Source organism: Callorhinus ursinus, unplaced genomic scaffold (genome assembly GCF_003265705.2).
Source record: "Callorhinus ursinus isolate GAN/ISIS: 27379988/994484 unplaced genomic scaffold, GSC_fseal_2.0 scaffold3, whole genome shotgun sequence".
NCBI classification, from domain to species: domain Eukaryota; kingdom Metazoa; phylum Chordata; class Mammalia; order Carnivora; family Otariidae; genus Callorhinus; species Callorhinus ursinus.
Window position 1 is genome coordinate 84,975,080 of NW_027397065.1, and position 18,082 is coordinate 84,993,161.

At 47.5% G+C, this 18,082-nt stretch overlaps 1 protein-coding gene and 1 pseudogene across 1 annotated transcript in view; both read right to left on the minus strand.

The window, feature by feature from the left end:
• ANKRD33B (ankyrin repeat domain 33B) overlaps positions 1–18,082 on the minus strand; it is an 85,472-nt gene that overhangs the window by 26,324 nt on the left and 41,066 nt on the right. Inside the window, exon 2 of the mRNA XM_025867466.2 lies at positions 14,341–14,470. Coding sequence (XP_025723251.1) covers positions 14,341–14,470 — 130 coding nt within the window. The remainder of the gene's footprint in view (positions 1–14,340; positions 14,471–18,082) is intronic.
• On the minus strand, positions 4,517–4,615 carry LOC112820493 (U6 spliceosomal RNA; annotated as a pseudogene).

Genomic DNA, 18,082 nt, shown 5'->3' on the forward strand with positions numbered 1-18,082 from the left:
CCCCCTGACTGAAATGGACAGATCATCTAAGCAAAAGATCAACAAGGAAATAAAGACTTTAAATGACACACTGGACCAAATGGACTTCACAGACATATTCAGAACATTCCATCCCAAAGCAATGGAATACACATTCTTCTCTAGTGGCCATGGAGCATTCTCCAGAATTGATCACATCCTAGGTCACAAATCAGGTCTCAACCGGTACGAAAAAGATTGGGATTATTCCCTGCATATTTTCAGACCACAGTGCTTTGAAACTAGAACTCGATCACAAGAGGAAAGTCGGAAAGAACTCAAATACATGGAGGCTAAAGAGCATCCTACTAAAGAATGAATGGGTCGACCAGGAAATTAAAGAAGAATTTAAAAAATTCATGGAAACCAATGAAAATGAAAACACAACTGTTCAAAATCTTTGGGACACAGCAAAGGCAGTCCTGAGAGGAAAGTATATAGCAATACAAGCCTTTCTCAAGAAACAAGAAAGGTCTCAAATACACAACCTCACCCTACACCTAAAGGAGCTAGAGAAAAAACAGTAAATAAAGCCTAAACCCAACAGGAGAAGAGATATAATAAAGATCAAAGCAGAAATCAATGAAATAGGAACCAAAAGAACAGTAGAACAGATCAACGGAACTAGGAGCTGGTTCTGTGAAAGAATTAAGATTGATAAACCCCTGGCCAGACTTATCCAAATCAACAAAATCATGAATGAAAGAGGAGAGATCACAACCAACACCAAAGAAATACAAACAATTATAAGAACATATTATGAGCAACTTTATGCAAGCAAATTAGAAAACCTGGAAGAAACGGATGCATTCCTAGAGATGTATCAACTACCAAAATTGAACCAGGAAGAAACAGAAAACCTGAACAGACCTATAACCACTAAGGAAATAGAAGCAGTCATCAAAAATCTCCCAACAAACAAAAGCCCAGGGCCAGATGGCTTCCCAGGGGAATTCTATCAGACATTTAAAGAAGAATTAATACCTATTCTCCTGAAACTGTTCCAAAAAATAGAAATGGAAGGAAAACGTCCAAACTCATTTTATGAGGCCACCATTACCTTGATCCCCAAACCAGACAAAGACCCCATCAAAAAGGAGAATTACAGACCAGTATCCTTGATGAACATGGATGCAAAAATTCTCACCAAAATACTAGCCAATAGGATCCAAGAGTGCATTAAAAGGATTATTCACCATGACCAAGTGGGATTTATCCCTGGGCTGCAAGGTTGGCTCAATATCCGCAAATCAATCAACGTGATACAATACATTAACAAAAGAAAGAACAAGAATCATATGATCCTCTCAATAGATGCAGAAAAAGCATTTGACAAAGTACAGCATCCTTTCTTGATCAAAACTCTTCAGAGTATAGGGATAGAGGGTACATACCTCAATATCGTAAAAGCCATCTATGAAAAACCTACAGCGAATATCATTCTCAATGGAAAAGCTGAGAGCTTTCCCCCTAAGGTCAGGAATGTGGCGGGGATGTCCACTATCACCACTGCTATTCAACATAGTATTAGAAGTCCTAGCCACAGCAATCAGACAACAAAAAGAAATCAAAGGCATCCATGGGCGCCTGGGTGACTCAGTCATTAAGCGTCTGCCTTCGGCTCAGGTCATGATCCCAGGGTCCTGGGATCGAGTCCCCCATCGGGCTCCCTGCTCGGCGGGAAGCCTGCTTCTCCCTCTCCCACTCCCCCTGCTTGTGTTCCTGCTCTCGCTATCTCTCTCTCTCCGTCAAAAAATAAATAAAATATTTTAAAAAAAAGAAATCAAAGGCATCCAAATTGGCAAAGAGGAAGTCAAACTCTCACTCTTTGCAGATGATATGATACTTTATGTGGAAAACCCAAAGGCTCCACCCCAAAACTGCTAGAACTCATACAGGAATTCAGTAAAGTGGCAGGATATAAAATCAATGCACAGAAATCAGTGGCATTCCTATACACCAACAACAAGACAGAAGAGAGACAAATCAAGGAGTCCATCCCATTTATAATTGCACCCAAAACCATAAGATACCTAGGAATAAATTTAACCAAAGAGGCAAAGGATCTGTACTCAGAAAACTATAAAATACTCATGAAAGAAATTGAAGAAGACACAAAGAAATGGAAAAACGTTCCATGCTCATGGATTGGAAGAACAAACATTGTGAAGATGTCAATGCTGCCTAGAGCAATCTACACATTCAGTGCAATCCCCATCAAAATACCATCCACTTTTTTTCAAAGAAATGGAACAAATCATCCTAAAATTTGTATGGAACCAGAAGAGACCCCGAATAGCCAGAGGAATGTTGAAAAAGAAAAGCAAAGCTGGCGGCATCACAATTCTGGACTTCCAGCTCTATTACAAAGCTGTCATCATCAAGACAGTATGGTACTGGCACAAACACAGACACATAGATCAATGGAACAGAATAGAGAGCCCAGAAATGGACCCTCAACTCTATGGTCAACTCATCTTTGACAAAGCAGGAAAGAATGTCCAATGGAAAAAAGACCGTCTCTTCAACAAATGGTGTTGGGAAAACTGGACAGCCACATGCAGAAGAATGAAACTGAACCATTTCCTTACACCACACACAAAAATAGACTCCAAATGGTTGAAAGACCTAAACGTGAGACAGGAGTCCATCAAAATCCTAAAGGAGAACACAGGCAGCAACCTCTTCGACCTCAGCCACAGCAACTTCTTCCTAGAAATGTCGCCAAAGGCAAGGGAAGCCAGGGCAAAAATGAACTATTGGGATTTTATCAAGATAAAAAGCTTTTGCACAGCAAAAGAAACAGTCCACAAAACCAAAAGACAACCGACAGAATGGGAGAAAATATTTGCAAATGACATATCAGATAAAGGGCTAGTATCCAAATCTATAAAGAACTTATCAAACTCAACACCCAAAGAACAAATAATCCAATCAAGAAATGGGCAGAAGACGTGAGCAGACATTTTTCCACAGAAGACGTCCAAATGGCCAACAGACACATGAAAAAGTGCTCAACATCGCTCGGCATCAGGGAAATCCAAATCAAAACCTCAATGAGATACCACCTCACACCAGTCAGAATGGCTAAAATTAACAAGTGAGGAAACGACAGATGTTGGCGGGGATGTGGAGAAAGGGGAACCCTCCTACAGTGTTGGTGGGAATGCAAGCTGGTGCAACCACTCTGGAAAACAGTATGGAGGTTCCTCAAACAGTTGAAAATTGAGCTGCCATACGATCCAGCAATTGCACTACTGGGTATTTACCACAAAGATACAAATGTAGGGATCCGAAGGGGTACGTGCACCCCAATGTTTATAGCAGCAATGTTCACAATAGCCAAACTGTGGAAAGAACCAAGATGTCCATCGACAGATGAATGGATAAAGAAGAAGTGATATATATACACAATGGAATATTATGCAACCATCAAAAGGAATGAGATCTTGCCATTTGCAACGACGTGGATGGAACTGGAGGGTGTTATGCTGAGTGAAATAAGTCAATCAGAGAAAGACATGTATCATATGACCTCGCTGATATAAGGAATTCTTAATCTCAGGAAACAAACTCAGGGTTGCTGGAGTGGCGGGGGGGTGGGAGGGATGGGGTGGCTGGGTGTTAGACATTGGGGAGGGTATGTGCTATGGTGAGTGCTGTGAATTGTGCAAGACTGTTGAATCACAGATCTGTACCTCTGAAACAAGTAATGCAATATATGTTAAGAAAAAAAAAAGAAGATAGCAGGAGGGGAAGAATGAAGGGGAGTAAGTCGGAGGGGTAGACGAACCATGAGAGACGATGGACTCTGAAAAACAAACTGAGGGTTCTAGAGGGGAGGGGGGGAGGGGGAATGGGTTAGCCTGGTGATGGGTATTAAAGAGGGCACGTTCTGCGTGGAGCACGGGTGTTATGCACAAACAATGAATCATGGAACACTACATCAAAAACTAATGATGTAATGTATGGTGATTAACATAACAATAAAAAATTAAAAATAAAAGGGGGGATCTAGCATGGGGCCACTCGACAAGAATACAAGGCAGGACAATGATTCTGGGGGGCCGCTGGGTGCGGATCTTCTCCCCGCTGTGCCCAAGCCTTCCTCAGCGGTGGGCATGCAATGAATCCCAGGAAGGCAGGCAGGTGGGTGGAGAGGCATGGCGAGGCGTGGCCGACATGGAGAGCTCCTAAGGAAGTGACTAGACAGGACTCGGTGATTGTTTGGCTGAGCCAGTAGCAGAAACTAAAAAGCCGAAGATGACTTCTGGTATCACCCAACTGCCAAGTTTCCGGCTCCACTACCATTGGCCAATGGCATGTGCGCCGAGTGACTATATGAGGGTGGGAATCCAAGATACCTGTGGTGCCCATGGATGGACAAGCTTGCCTGGCTCCTCCACCTGGCCCACCTATGCTTCTGCTTCCCAGCTGACTATCCCCCAAGCCACATGTGGAAAATTTTTAACTTTCCCACTGCTTTTTTTTCCTTTTTTAAAATATGGAACTTCATGAATTTGCATGTCATCCTTGCACAGAGGCCATGCTAATGTCTGGACTGTTCCAGTCTTAGTGGATGGCTGCCAAAGCGAGCGCAACTCTCCCACTCTTAAAATCACCTGCCTCACAGCTAACCCCACTCTCAGGAGATGACACATCTTCTACCTCACAGAGGGAACAGAAACCACAAGAAGGGAACCCGCTCAACTTTCCCTCATCATCCCACAAACTTCCCCACATCCACAAGCAGCCTCTCCTCCTTCCCTTCTTAGGAAAAAGGAAGGGTGACTCCTGTATTTAAAGATGCCAATCTCTCCTCCCCTTCCAGTGCTTTAAAAACACTCTCCACCCGCTTCCGTGGAATATTTGTGCTACAGATGACCTCCTCTTTCTTTTTGACCTCTCCCTCCTTGCAAATCCATTCCCGTCAGACTGCAGTGATGGCCCACGTTTTTCACCTTGCCCTTTGTCACACTGGTCAGTGGGACATCTAAAGGCATGATGCAGAAGCCTGAAGTGCACTTACTTGGCTAGACTTCCTAAGAAGTGTGGGAGGCAATCTAGCTATCTTCACGAGAACTTGCCCAGGCTAGCCTGATGGTCCCAGGAAGAGAACAAGAAGTGTGCGGAGCACAGCTGCTGCAGCTGAAGTACACCAGCCCACCCCAGAACAAGGTCCAGCTCACTCACACATGTGTGAGCAAAAGCCGTCTAGATTATCCGATCCCCAGGGCGCCTGGGTGGCTCAGTCGTTAAACTTCTGCCTTTGGCTCAGATCATGGTCCCAGGGTCCTGGGATCGAGTCCCACATCGGGCTCCCTGCTCAGCGGGAAGCCTGCTTCTCCATCCCCCGCCCACCCCCACCTCCCGCTTGTGTTCCCTCTCTCGCTGTGTCTCTCTCTGTCAAATAAATAAATAAAATCTTTAAAAAAAAAATAGATTATCCGATCCCCAGCCCATTCAATGATGCAGGAGCAATAAACATATTTTACACTAGAGTTTGGGGCTGCTTGTTATTCAGCAATACCTAACTGGATATGCATGTGCAAGGGTCTCCCATCTTAAAAAAAATAATACTTATGTATAATTAGGCTGCTCTAACACACTACCATAGGCCGGGTGGCTTAAACAACAATATTTCTCACAGTTCTGGAGGCTGGGGAGTCCAAGATCAAGATGCCAATAGATCCAGGGTCTGGTGCAATCTGCTTCCAGACTGCTGTTCTTCTTGTTGTGTCCCCACATAGCGGAAGAGGGAACTTTCTGGAGTCTCTTTTGTAAGGGCGCTAATTCTGTTCATGAGACCTCCACTATCACGACCTAAGCACCTCCCAAAAGCCCACCTCCTAATACCATCACCTTGGGGGCCAGGATTTAACACAACTTTGGAAGAAACAAAAGCATCCAGTCCATTGCAATGACCAATAATAATCCTGTGGACCTGTCTCCCCACTCTAGCCTCTACCCTCAGTCCTCCAACTTCTCAGTTCAACTTCCAGAGTCATCCACTCTCCCTCTTGCTAATTTCACTCCCCAAATCCTCCTGAAACTGCCTTCCATCAGTCCGCAATGACCATACTGTAGGGAAACCCAATGGCTATGAGTCAGTTTTCCTCTAATTTGACCTCTCCAGTGTTTATACCTTGTCCATCCCGTCCTTTTTGAAACATTCTCTTTTCATGGATATCCTTCTGATTTTCCTTCTATCTCTCCAGCCACTCCTTCTCAATTTCCTTTATGAGTTTCTCTGTTCTCTCCTTCCTGAAATGCTGCTGTGCCTCAGATGCATGACTAAGCCCTCCTCTTACCCATACACTCTTCCTTGGTGACCTGTCCATTCTCCTGGATCCAGTTATCACCCTAGAACTCTTTAGCTCTGTCTCTCTTCCTGACTTTCTTATCTAAATATCTGTCTAATGCATATTTCATCTTGAGTGTCCCACAAACAAATCAAACCTGTTCCTCTCATGTTTCTTATTCAGTGACGAACAAAACCAATGGCATAGGTGTCCAAGCCAGAAATCTAGGCTTCGTCTTCAGCCCTCCCTCACTTTTTCTCATTCTAACCATCATGCAATTCTGCCAACCCCCATCTCTTGAATGTCTTGCAAGTCTATCCTTGTTTCTTCATCCCCATATCTACTCCCTAATCTGGGCCACCACACCCCCACTGGGCTATAGCCCCTCTCCTAACTGTCCTCCCTGGTCCCATTTCTGCCCTCCTGTCACTTCTCCACACTACCAACAAGATAACTCCAAAAAACTCTTCTAACCAAGACAACTATACTTAAAACACTTAACGGTTGCTACTTCTTAGATGAAGTCCCCACTCTTTAACAAGGCTAGCTCCTTTTAAAAATCTGGCCCTACTCCCTGAAATGTAGCAGAAGATGCCACCCAGAAATATGTTACTTTGACACAGGATTATTTTGAACTGAAGGCAGACACAAGAAAAGCTCTCTGCCCTCCCCCATTTGCCTAAAAGCAAGACATAAATTTCCAAAGGAGTCCCTCCTTCCCTCATACCAGAAAGGACAGAAGTTAATCACTAAGGCAACTGCAGATCGTATAAGCCTGGAGATGGCACCAGAGAAATCTACGTAACAGACCTTCCAGTCTTTGTCCACCATTAGTTAACCTTCCCACAGAATGCCATCTCTGGAATCCTGAAACTACTTTCCTCTGCCCTGTCATTTCTCCCCATATTTATTCTTTGTTGAAGATCCCATATGAGCTGGAGTTCTAAGTCACTTCTTTGAGTTACTCACTTTTCCCTGGGTATCTTCCGTGTATACATGAGGTATACATGTCTATAAACTTGTTTTTCTTTTGTTGCCCAGCTATTTGATGAGCCGTCTCTTGCAGTGGAAGCTCTTCCTTGGTTCCCCCAAAGCTGGATTAGGCACCTGAACCATGATATCCCAGGTCCACATTCCCATGTGGCTATGGATCCCCACCACCACTACAACCCTTATGACCATGTTCATACATCCAAAAACTCCCAGCTGACTGCAAACTCAATAAATCCCTATTTGGTAAATGATAAGATGCAAGGATTACTACTCCCTTGGAAAAAATTCACTTATCAAAAAGGTTGTTAATTGTCAAACTATCACCCATGTTACCTAAAAATTACATGGACATCACAAGTATTAATTGTTAATTCACTCAACATTTTAGTGAATACCAGTCTTGGGTTAAGAAACTTATTTACTCCTTTATTCAAGGGAAGCAAACAGACAATAAACCCGTGTTCCTCTTAAAAATGGGAAAATGTTATCGAATTTGAGTTGCCTAAAGATTTGACTGGTTTGACTCCAGGTACTTGAAATGTACTTTTCCAAGCCAGGCCAGTAGAGGGAACCATTGGCTTTGGAAATGTCACATCTGACCACAGTGGCAGGAGTGAATAGATGTTCCCCAAGGGTGGACGTGGGGAGTGGGAGATGCGGATAGGGGAGCGTGGAAGGGCAGTACAGACAGGCTTCCTCTTGGTCTGTGGGACGAGCAGGTGTCGGACTGAACAGCAGGGGGAGCTGCTGCGGGGAGGGGCTTTGCAGTGGCCAGTGAGAAAGGCTCAGAAAACTGGAGTTTGTAGGAAAAGGCAAGGCAATGCTAGGAAACCCCAGAGACTTGCGAAGCTCTAATTTCTTAATGGAAACACTAGAAACCAAGAAAAAAAGAAAACACTTCAGAAAGCTAAAAAGAAAAAATCTGAATGAAGTCAGACTAACATCATGCTCATGTGAGGTGATAACAAAATTAATAAAAATAAAGAGGCATTTAGGAGCTCCTGGGTGGCTCAGTTGGTTAAGCATCTGGGATTCCTGATTTCAGCTCAGGTCATGATCTCAAGGTGGTGAGATCGAGCCCCATGTCCAGCTTCTCACTCAGCAGGGAGTGTGCCTGAGATTCTCTCTCCCCCTCTCTCTCTCTCTCTCCCTCTGCCCCCCCAACCCATGCTCTCTAAGTAAATAAATGAATGAAATCTTTAAAAAAAAAAAAAAAAAAGACATCTATTCCTGGCTTCAGGCCAAGTGGTACATTCTCCTCTGAAGGGGTCCCTCCCTAAATCTGGTTTATGAGCCAGGCCATGCACGGGTGGCCTGAGGAGCATCCCCACACCCTCCCGGCTCCCCCAACCCTCCAGAACCTCACTGCCACTCTGTCCCCCGCAGCAAGCAGCATGCATAACGCCAGGCTGGCTCTCTGTGCATTTCCTTCAGAACTGTAAAAAAAAAGTTCAAGGAATAACAAATTTCAAGGATGCACCAGAGGTGACTTATACCCAACCAACCCTATCTTATCACCAGTTTAAAAAGACACCTGCTACTCCCTCACTTCGCCTCACCCCTGCCTGTCTGTTAAAGAGGAAGGACACATGGAGAAATAAACGCACAACTCCAACCATGAGTCTTACTCATTGCCTTGGTTATCTTACTTTATATTTTATTTTTGTTGGGGGAGGTAGAAGTTGAAATTGCTGGCTAAATGAGACCTAGACATTATCGGAGGATTTATTTTCATACATTCCATGCATTTCACACAGTCTCTCCATCGTAAAGGCCTAATACAGATTCGGCTGAATGTTTATTATGCACTAAGTATTTGAAGAGGTTAGACTTTCTAGAGAACACCCGACAGGTAGATCAAGGCACTTGTGCCCTAATGTATACTCACAAATGCTGACTGAGTGCTATAGAAAGCCAGGACCCCCACATTCCAGACGGTCAGTGAGGTTGCAGGATCAAATAATATAAATATATGGTTGCTTTAAAGTTTTCCTCAACCACACAGATCCTGCTGGGGCCCGCATTGACTAGACCAAGTCATTCGGGGTCATTCTATCACCCTTGCCAGCGACGTGTTTTGGCACAGGGCGTGTGACACAGCCCTGGCAGTGAGATATAAACGAAACTCTGCGGGAGGCTTCTGGAAATGTTTTCCTGCCCTAGAGAACAGGACACACAGACAGGGATTTGCTCCTCCCTCCTGGAGCCTGTGCTACAGTCTTGGCATCATGAGGAAAAGGTCACCAGCCCTTGTGAGAAGGTGGCCCCCAGTCCCGGCCTCATGGGGCCACTCAATGAAGCAACCCCCTAACTAGGGCCTTCAGACACGTCGTGTTGCAAAAGAAGGCAGTTTTCTCATTGTCGAAGCCCTGTTTTGCTGGGTATTCAGTAAACTGCACCGAGAAACACAGATCCTGGGCCCCAATGAGAATCAGGGAAACACAACTGCAAACCATCATTCAGGGATTGGCAAACACTAAAAATTGATCTTTTCCAGGGTTGGCAAGAATACCCTTGGGAACCTGGTAGAAAGTAGAAATGGGTATGGTTTTTTTCCTAAAGGCCCCTTGGCAGCAGCTATGTAAACACACATGTCGTTTGATGAAGCAATTGAGTTCTAAGACTCTCTCCTTGCATCATTTCCTCTTCCTTCTCTGCCCTTGCTTTCAGGCCCCGAGGCTGGCCTCCACACACAGCACCTTCCCATTCTCGGCCCTCGGGTCTCTGGTCTGGCTCAGGAGGGGCTGGGCAGAAGGAGAGACAGACGGGGGGGCGGGGGGAACCTCACCCCTGCCTCCACACCCACGTCCCGCCCCACAGGCTGTGGGCTTACTGAGGGGCAGCCCCCTGTCACCCTCTCAGGGTCCCACCCCTAGCCCGGCCCGGCCTCCACGGCCAGTCAATTCTTCACTTCAGACCCCGGGAATACCTGCCGCTCAAAACGCCCTCCTCCGAAAGGCACTCCCAGAACACAAATGGCTTCATGACAGCGCGGTCTGGAACAGGCTAATTCGGGAACCCCGCACGCACCACCCTCTAAAAATTTGGGAGGCTGGAGTCTGTGTGCTTTGGCTCTAGGAGGTCCTGTCACCACCTTCAGAAACAAATTAGGGAAAAATCACTTCCTCCCTCCCGTTGCGGCAATTAAGACAAACAAGAAAATGCTTTTTAATCAGATTTTTTTAAGGCGGCAAAAAAAAAAAACCCTTACCCCTCCCCACCCATCTCCCCCAAACAATTCAGTTCTACAGCAGGCTGGGGTGGGCGCCCCAAGGATCAGAGCCCAGGTGCAGGGAGCCGGCACCAGACAGAAGAGGGTGGGTCTGGGACCTAGCCAGCTGCAGACACAGCTTGAGCAAATGAGTGAACAAGCTAAGGATCTGGACCCCAGTAGAAAGAACTTAAAACAAGAAAAGAAAACACATTATAATGATACACACTTTTTTGTAAGATGGAAGAAAACCCATATACCCATCAAATTAACAAGTGTAACCTCCAGACAATAGAACTGGAAGGCCCTGGGGGCGAGGAGCTAAGTGATTTTCACCCTGAACTTGACTGGCTTTCTGTGTTTAACTTTGGTTGCTTATGTGGTTTTCTTCGGAACACTGTGTATTATATTTTACAATCAAGTTAGTAGACCAGCAGCGGTACCAAGTAGAGAAAGCACCCGGGACAGCCACCCTCCGGCGCAACCCAGCCTGGGTCACAGCCCAGACACCTCCCCGCGACACCCCGCGATGTGTGGGGCCCAGATTATCACATACAGGCCAGCCACGGCAATCCTAATGGTGTAACCACGCTACACTCTCCCTCCCGCTGCAGGGGACCCTCCACCGGGGCCATGAACACCAGCGTCTTGTCCCCTTCCCTGCTTCCCATGGGTGACCAAAGGCGCAGAGGGAAGGCAGTCGCGATGCCCGAAACCACAGAAGGCCTGCTGGAGGTGGGGACGGGGCAGGTTGCAGGACATCCGACCTTGGGAAAGTCCAGTCGTGGCCCCAGTGAGCAGGGTGGGACCAGACTGATGATGAAGGTGATGAAGGTTAACGATGGTCCCAAGGGTAGAGCCCTGACCCAAGAGGACAGGTGTCCTTATAAGAGGAGACACCAGAGACCTCACTCTCTCTCCACCATGTGAGGACACAGCAAGGAGGCGCCCCGTGCACAGGAGGAGAGCCCTCACCAGGAACCAAATCCCTGCCTCCCACTTTGATCTTGGGCTCCCAGCCTCCAGAACTTTGAGAAACAAATTTCTGTTGTTTAATTCCCCCAGTTTGTGGGATTTTTGTTATAGAAGCCCGAACACACTGACCTCAGGGATGCTCGAGAAGAATAAAGTAAATGTAATCCGATGAATGGCATAGAAACACATTAATGAAATAATATGCAAAATTTGCTCAGACCTTGGAGTAAAAGGATGGGGGGGGAAAGGAGAAAGAACATTGCGGCATGAGGACCAGGTGACTGACTCTATGTCTAAGAGGGAATCTCAGGAAGAAAGAACAAAACAAGGCAGACAGTGTTTCAAAGAGATTAACAGAGCGTTCTTAAAAATACACCTAATGTAAGTCAAAACAAACGCAGAGAAGGAGCTGAGCTATACGACAGTTAGGGGGGCGGGGGGGGTGTTTTCATTGTCAAAGATGAGGTGGGAGATATTTCCAATCTCAGCAATATCAGGGTCTCAACAAAGACAAAAGCAGGCTGGAATCAGACTTTTCCCCTACAACACTCAATGGAAAAAAAGGGGGGGGGGTCAAAGGACAAGTCGTTATTCCTATTATTTCAAATAGGCAAGAATTCAGAAGGTACCTCATGGGTAACCACAGCCTATACCCTTAACACACAAAGAGTTCTGGCAAATCAATAAGAAAGGAACCTCGTCTTACTGCACATTCTCCTAGTGTTCGTGTGTAGCCTGTGACATAAGCCCCCCTCTCCGGCAACCCCCGAGCCCTCCCCGCTCCGTACCCCAGCAGACATTGTGGAGTTTGGAGCTCTATACCCTCCACCTACCGCTGAGGCCTCTGACTTAGATATGTCACATCTCAAAGACCTGAGTGCCAAATGGAGCCAATGCTTCTCCACCTATTACTGTACACATGCCTCTTGGCAATTCGTCATCCCCTGTCCTGATGCCAGAAGTCATCCCAGAGGCCACCTCTCCTCCACCAACCTCCTCATACCACTTTCTGTCAGGCAGGTCTTGCTCCTTCTCTGCTTCTGAAGCCGCTTCTGGGCCCATGAGGATTATCCAGCCCCTGTCACCACACACCCAGCCTCATGGCACTCAAATGCATTCCCTCATGTTCTCATGTTGCACCTAGACCCTTAATGATCCGGTTCCTGCCTCCTCGTGGGGCCACCTCTCATCTCTCCTAGTCACCCACAACCCTCCCGCCACACCGCCTGAGATGGGCCAGGCCCCCTCTTCGCCCCGTGCACTTGGATACCTCGGCTGCAACGGCCCCCCTCTGACTCCTTCAGCATTCAGTTCAAGCCCCCTTCCCCATCCCCCCTCTTCACGACCCCTGTCGTCAACCAGCAGGCCAGGTGGGGCGTTCTCGTTCACGGCCCCCAGCACACCTTCCATCAGAGCTCCATCAGAGGCCTACTGAGCCGGAGAATTACTGGAGGGCAGAGCTGCCCTTCACTTGGGCATCCTCCGTTCCTGGGCCAGTGGGAGGCGATGAATGGGGAGCCCAGGGTCACTGAATGCCTCCCGCTATCCACTTCCACTCTTGCACTTGAGGATCTTGTGGATCTCGGCTTTCAAAGCCTGGAGTGCCCCATGGAGGCAGAGCTTCGCACCCTAAGACCTGCTGAGGCGAACATGTCTTTGCACATATCTGGCTCCTCTCTAATTCAGGCCCAGCTTGACTAAAAAGCAATGTGTACGTACTGACTACTCCCTGTTACATTACAGGGAATGAAGCTGCCAGATGCTGGCTTTGCTGGGCTCCCTGGGCTCCCTGGGCTCCTTGGGCCAGAGTCACCCCCATGCTGGCTTTGACCCAGGAGCTTGTGATGCAAAACGGGACAGGAGGTCTCTCTTTGGTGGCACAGCAGATGTTCCCTTTCCAGAATCAAAGGGCAGTGTGGCCTGGGGCATTTTCTCCAGCTTCCCAGCCCTGAGTCCAACACTCATGCCCCATGACATCGTGAGGTGTCCTACATTCCGTCAATAAGCAAACGCCTCTTCTTCCCAACTCGGCAGGAAGCAGCTTCTTTGCAGCTGAGAGCCTGACTGATCAAACAGATCAATCTTGCAAGCCAAGAATTTTCGAGGTGGTCAAGTGACAAACCCACTTAACACCACAAGGACAAACGACGTATGGTCCGGAATGGACGAGCACGGGCTTGTCTCCAAAACCGTCCGAGGATGATTCTAGAAGAGGACAGCCACAATGCGCTCGGTGGCAGGGCTGAAGGACCCTTACTGGGAAGCTCTCTCCCTAACAGTCCCGCCTTGTTACACTGATACACTCTCGGCAAGAAGCTCCTGGCTTTCCTTTACATCTACCTGGCAAGTGTAAGGTTACCTTGTAACTATGTCTATCGATCCAGTCACCATCACTTGTAACTACGTCTATCGGATCCAGTCCCTACCACCCACCGGTGAGGGTAGTGAGTTCACCAGCATCTCTCCGTTCCCCAACTCCAAGCACTGGGTGGGGCGCAGTGCTCTAGGGGAAGGGATGACAAGGCTTGGGTTTCCGCTACAGCTTCATCTTCAAAGACTGTGCAGTATCAGGGCGAGATGTGCCCAACAGCGGGCTCTGCACAAATAAACTCTGCATCGTCCCCAAGGCACAAGGACAACATGTCCACATCCTGATCGACCTTCTCCTATACCTCTCAGCAGCAGAACAGATTTCTGATCAATTCCCGTCCTTACATTAATCTCAGGAGCTGAGTTCAAGTGCAGAGCCCCACCCCCCCCCCCCCCCCGCCCCCAACCGCCTGGCAGCTGCCCGCCCCCCCCAGCCTCAGCTCCGGGAGGGAAGGCAAAGCCGGGTCTTACCTGCCTGTGCGGCTGTGATTAGGGCCGTGTTCCCCTCGCTGTCCTGCCAGTTGACATCAACGTGGGGGCACTCTGCTAAGACCACCACAGTATCCACAAAGCCGTGGTAGCAGGCGACAATAAGGCCAGTCTAGAAGTGAAGAGGGAAGCGGGTCAGAGGGGCAGACCACTGCAGACCCCGTGTGCACACACTGTCCCCCGCCCCGGTGGGATCACAGAGAACCCCGGGTCCCGGTTCTGGCTGGCAGTTTAGAGCAAGCCAGGCTTTTGTTCACTCTCGAATGTTCATTGGGTGATGCCCACAAGAGAGGCACGATGCCTGGGAAATGTCTGGGAACCAAGATCCCTGCCTGTACGGCGTGCCTTCTAACGGGAGGTCAAACAGCAAACTAGAGACCTACCAGACGAGTGAGGACAGAGTGTGTTAGAAAGGAGACTAGGATAAGAGAGGCTGTGAGTGCGGGGGGGGGGGGGGGAGTGGCTCCGGTAGGGTGCGCGGGGTGGGCTCCCTGGGAAGGAGACGGTGGACGAAGATGGGAAGGAGGTGAGGAAGAGCCGAGGGCTGCGGAGGGGGAGCACCCCTGGGAAGCCCGGGGGTGGAGCCTCGTGGGCCAGAAGGAGGACGTCAAGGGGCATCGGAACCCCAAGAGGCCACAGCACAAACTGCTCAGCGTTTTGAGCAGTCAGTTGTCAGGTACCCTCATCAAGTCTAGCTGCTGGATGGAAACAGCATCTATGAGACCAGCCTGGATGTGGGGAGAGCAGATGGGAGGGGTGGTGTCATAAAACATAAATATTTGGCCTTTGTCCCCAGTTCCTGGCACACAGCTCTGAAAACCCTTAGAAATTAGTTTCTTACATGCTAATGAGATGATGCACATTGGGGGCAGGGTGCTGGTAGCTTCAGGATGGAGGCCAGTCTCTAGAAAGACCGACCGCCCCACAAGTAAGAGGTTAGATCTTGCCCCTTCTCTGCACAGCGCCCCCCAACCCCACCTCCGGGGAGGGGCGCAGGGCTGGAGACTGAGTTCAATCACCAATAGCCAATGATTGAATGGTTAGAGCAAATCATGCCTACTTAATGAAAGCTTCTTAAACACCCCTAAACAACGGGGTTTGGGGGGCTTCAGGGTTGGTGACACGTTGAAGTGTTGGGAGGGTGGTGCCCCCAGAAAGGGCACGCAAGTTCTGCACCCCTTTCCTATACCTCGCCCTGAGCACCCCTTCCGTTTGGCTGTTGTTGGCTTTTATCCTTTATAATAAACCAGGGACAGTCAGTAAAGCGCTTTCCTGAGTTCTGTGAGTCATTCTAGTGAATTATCAAACATGAAGGGGAGAGTGTGGGAATCCCCAAATTTGGAGCCAGTTGGTCAGAAGGTGACCCCTGGGTTGAGACTCGCGGGACGGAGCCACACCCCTGTGGGGTCTGCGCCAGCCCTGGGGCGTTAGTGTCAGAATTCCTGGAATCGCTGCAGACCCTGTTGGTGGAGAACTGGGGAACTGGGATGGAAAACCCACACGTATTTGGTGTCAGAGAAAAAAGACATCACAGGGGACTCCTGCAGCTGCTGGGCCAACAATGATGGCGGTCAGCCGTGAGCCAGGAAGCAAGCCCTCACCGGACCCCGGCCTTGGTCTTGGATTCCCAGACTCCAGAACTGTGAGAAACGAATTTCTGCCGTTTGATCAGCCATCCACTTTCTAGTATTTTGTGCAGCCACTGAGCTGACTAAACACTTTGTGACAAAGGAAAATGATCTCAGACTCCTCACACACATGGATTCAGGGACATGCTAAAATTCAAGACGTGGCAATCCGGAGCTAAGGATCATGTGACGCTGAGCACTGCCCACTGTACACACCACCGCACAGGGGATGCTAAGCTTATGTTTAGAGCAACTCCACGGTGACCCAGCTCTATGTGGGCCAGGGGTTTAACAAGAATGTCATTTTTCGTGGAACAAGGAAAGGGCACGGGCAATCCCACCTGCTTATCTCAATATGCTCCTGGTTGCTGTCCCAAAAGAATACTGAATCACATATATTCGAATTTTTAGTTTTAGAGACCATCACAGATTTTTTTTTTTTAAATACTGACATCCCTTCGGCAGCATAAGGAGCTCCATCATGTTGTGACTATAGTAAAGCCTATTTAATTTGCCCCAGCTCATGCCTTCTTTGAAGTAAGTCATTCCGTCCATAGAGTGAAATGGTTCACAATAATTTAATTTAAAGAGAAGAAGAGAGCACAAGTGAGTCCAGGCTTTCAGTGTCTCTGATAACTAGAGTTCACTGCCACCAACATCTGCCTTCTCCCACCCAACTTGTCTGCTCACTGCTGCATAAACAGCCCAGAAAACCTGCGACTCCATTTGGTTGGCACCAAAATCTCATTTTGAAATTCTTTGGATGGAGGTATTTCTCAAGTGTCCGACAATTTCCTGACTTATATATAAGGCATGCCGAACACAGCGTAACCTCTTCCTTTTTACATAATGACACAAGAAGCTCATATTTGTTACAGAAAAGAAATCCGAAAACAGAGAAGACAAAAAATTATCTAGACACACACAATCTCGCAAACACACACATACACACACGTGTGCACACACATGCCCATGTTTTCTATACCAAAATAGGATAACTTGTTATATGTTTCAATGAGGACTATATCAGCAATGTCTTTTCACATCAATCAAAACACTTGTGTGTCAACATTTCCACCAGATGTGGAACACTCGATACTCCAGTAGGACAGAATCATAGTTATTTAATGCATCCCCACTCTTGGATGCAGAGATTGATTCCAATTTTTCCAAATTATGAGCAAAACCTGCAATGAAAATCCCTAGAACCACGGCTTCATGCTTCTCGTTCCTTACTGTCTCAGGAGATATTCTTAGAAGTAGTATTTCTGGATTAAAGGAAAGAGATATTCTGAAAGCCTTGAACACATATTGAAAACCTGTCCTTCAAAAATATCCCAAAGGGCCCCCACCTTTGCCAACCTGGCCATCCAATCTTTACTTAAGGACTGTGGGTTAAAAGGAGGAATTTCCATCAGTGGATAATAAAGCAGTGCTCCCCAGCACTCCTCAGCACCTGGTTCCTGGTTCTGTGTTCTCTCTTTTGGGATCATGCATACCTCCATTCCTTGCTACCACAACCACTGGGAGGGTCCATTCTGGAACCACAACCCCTTCTGGCCACCTAAAGTGAGACTTCCCCAAAATGTGCAGCACATCGCTGCCGAGAGTAGCCTTGGAAATCTCAGCACAACCTTAGGTCAGAAATGAAGATTATCAGGGGAAAAAATAGAAACCTAAGTTTGAGGGCTCAGGAAAAAATGGTATCGGATACCTCTCGTCTCCCAGCAGAGACTGACTTACATTACTATTAACACAATAACCTTCATTCCCTACCCTCTGGGGGTCTACTGGCACTCTTGGACCATGATCTCCCAAGACAAACAGCAACAAAGGACTTGCCACAAAGACAAATAAATATTAACCACTGCTAAACTGACAGAAGCCCATTTGCAGATGGTCCCCAAAGCCACATATAAGCTGTTTTTTTTTAATTATAAGCAAAGTGTCCATGAGAATAAAATAATATTATTAAGAAAAAATCGGTAAACTACCTACAAGTAGAAGCTTCCATTTGGACATCAGCTAGAAATTCAAGTCCCTCAAAACATAAGCTTAATTTTTAAGTCTACACACCATAGAAATGTTGGCGTGAC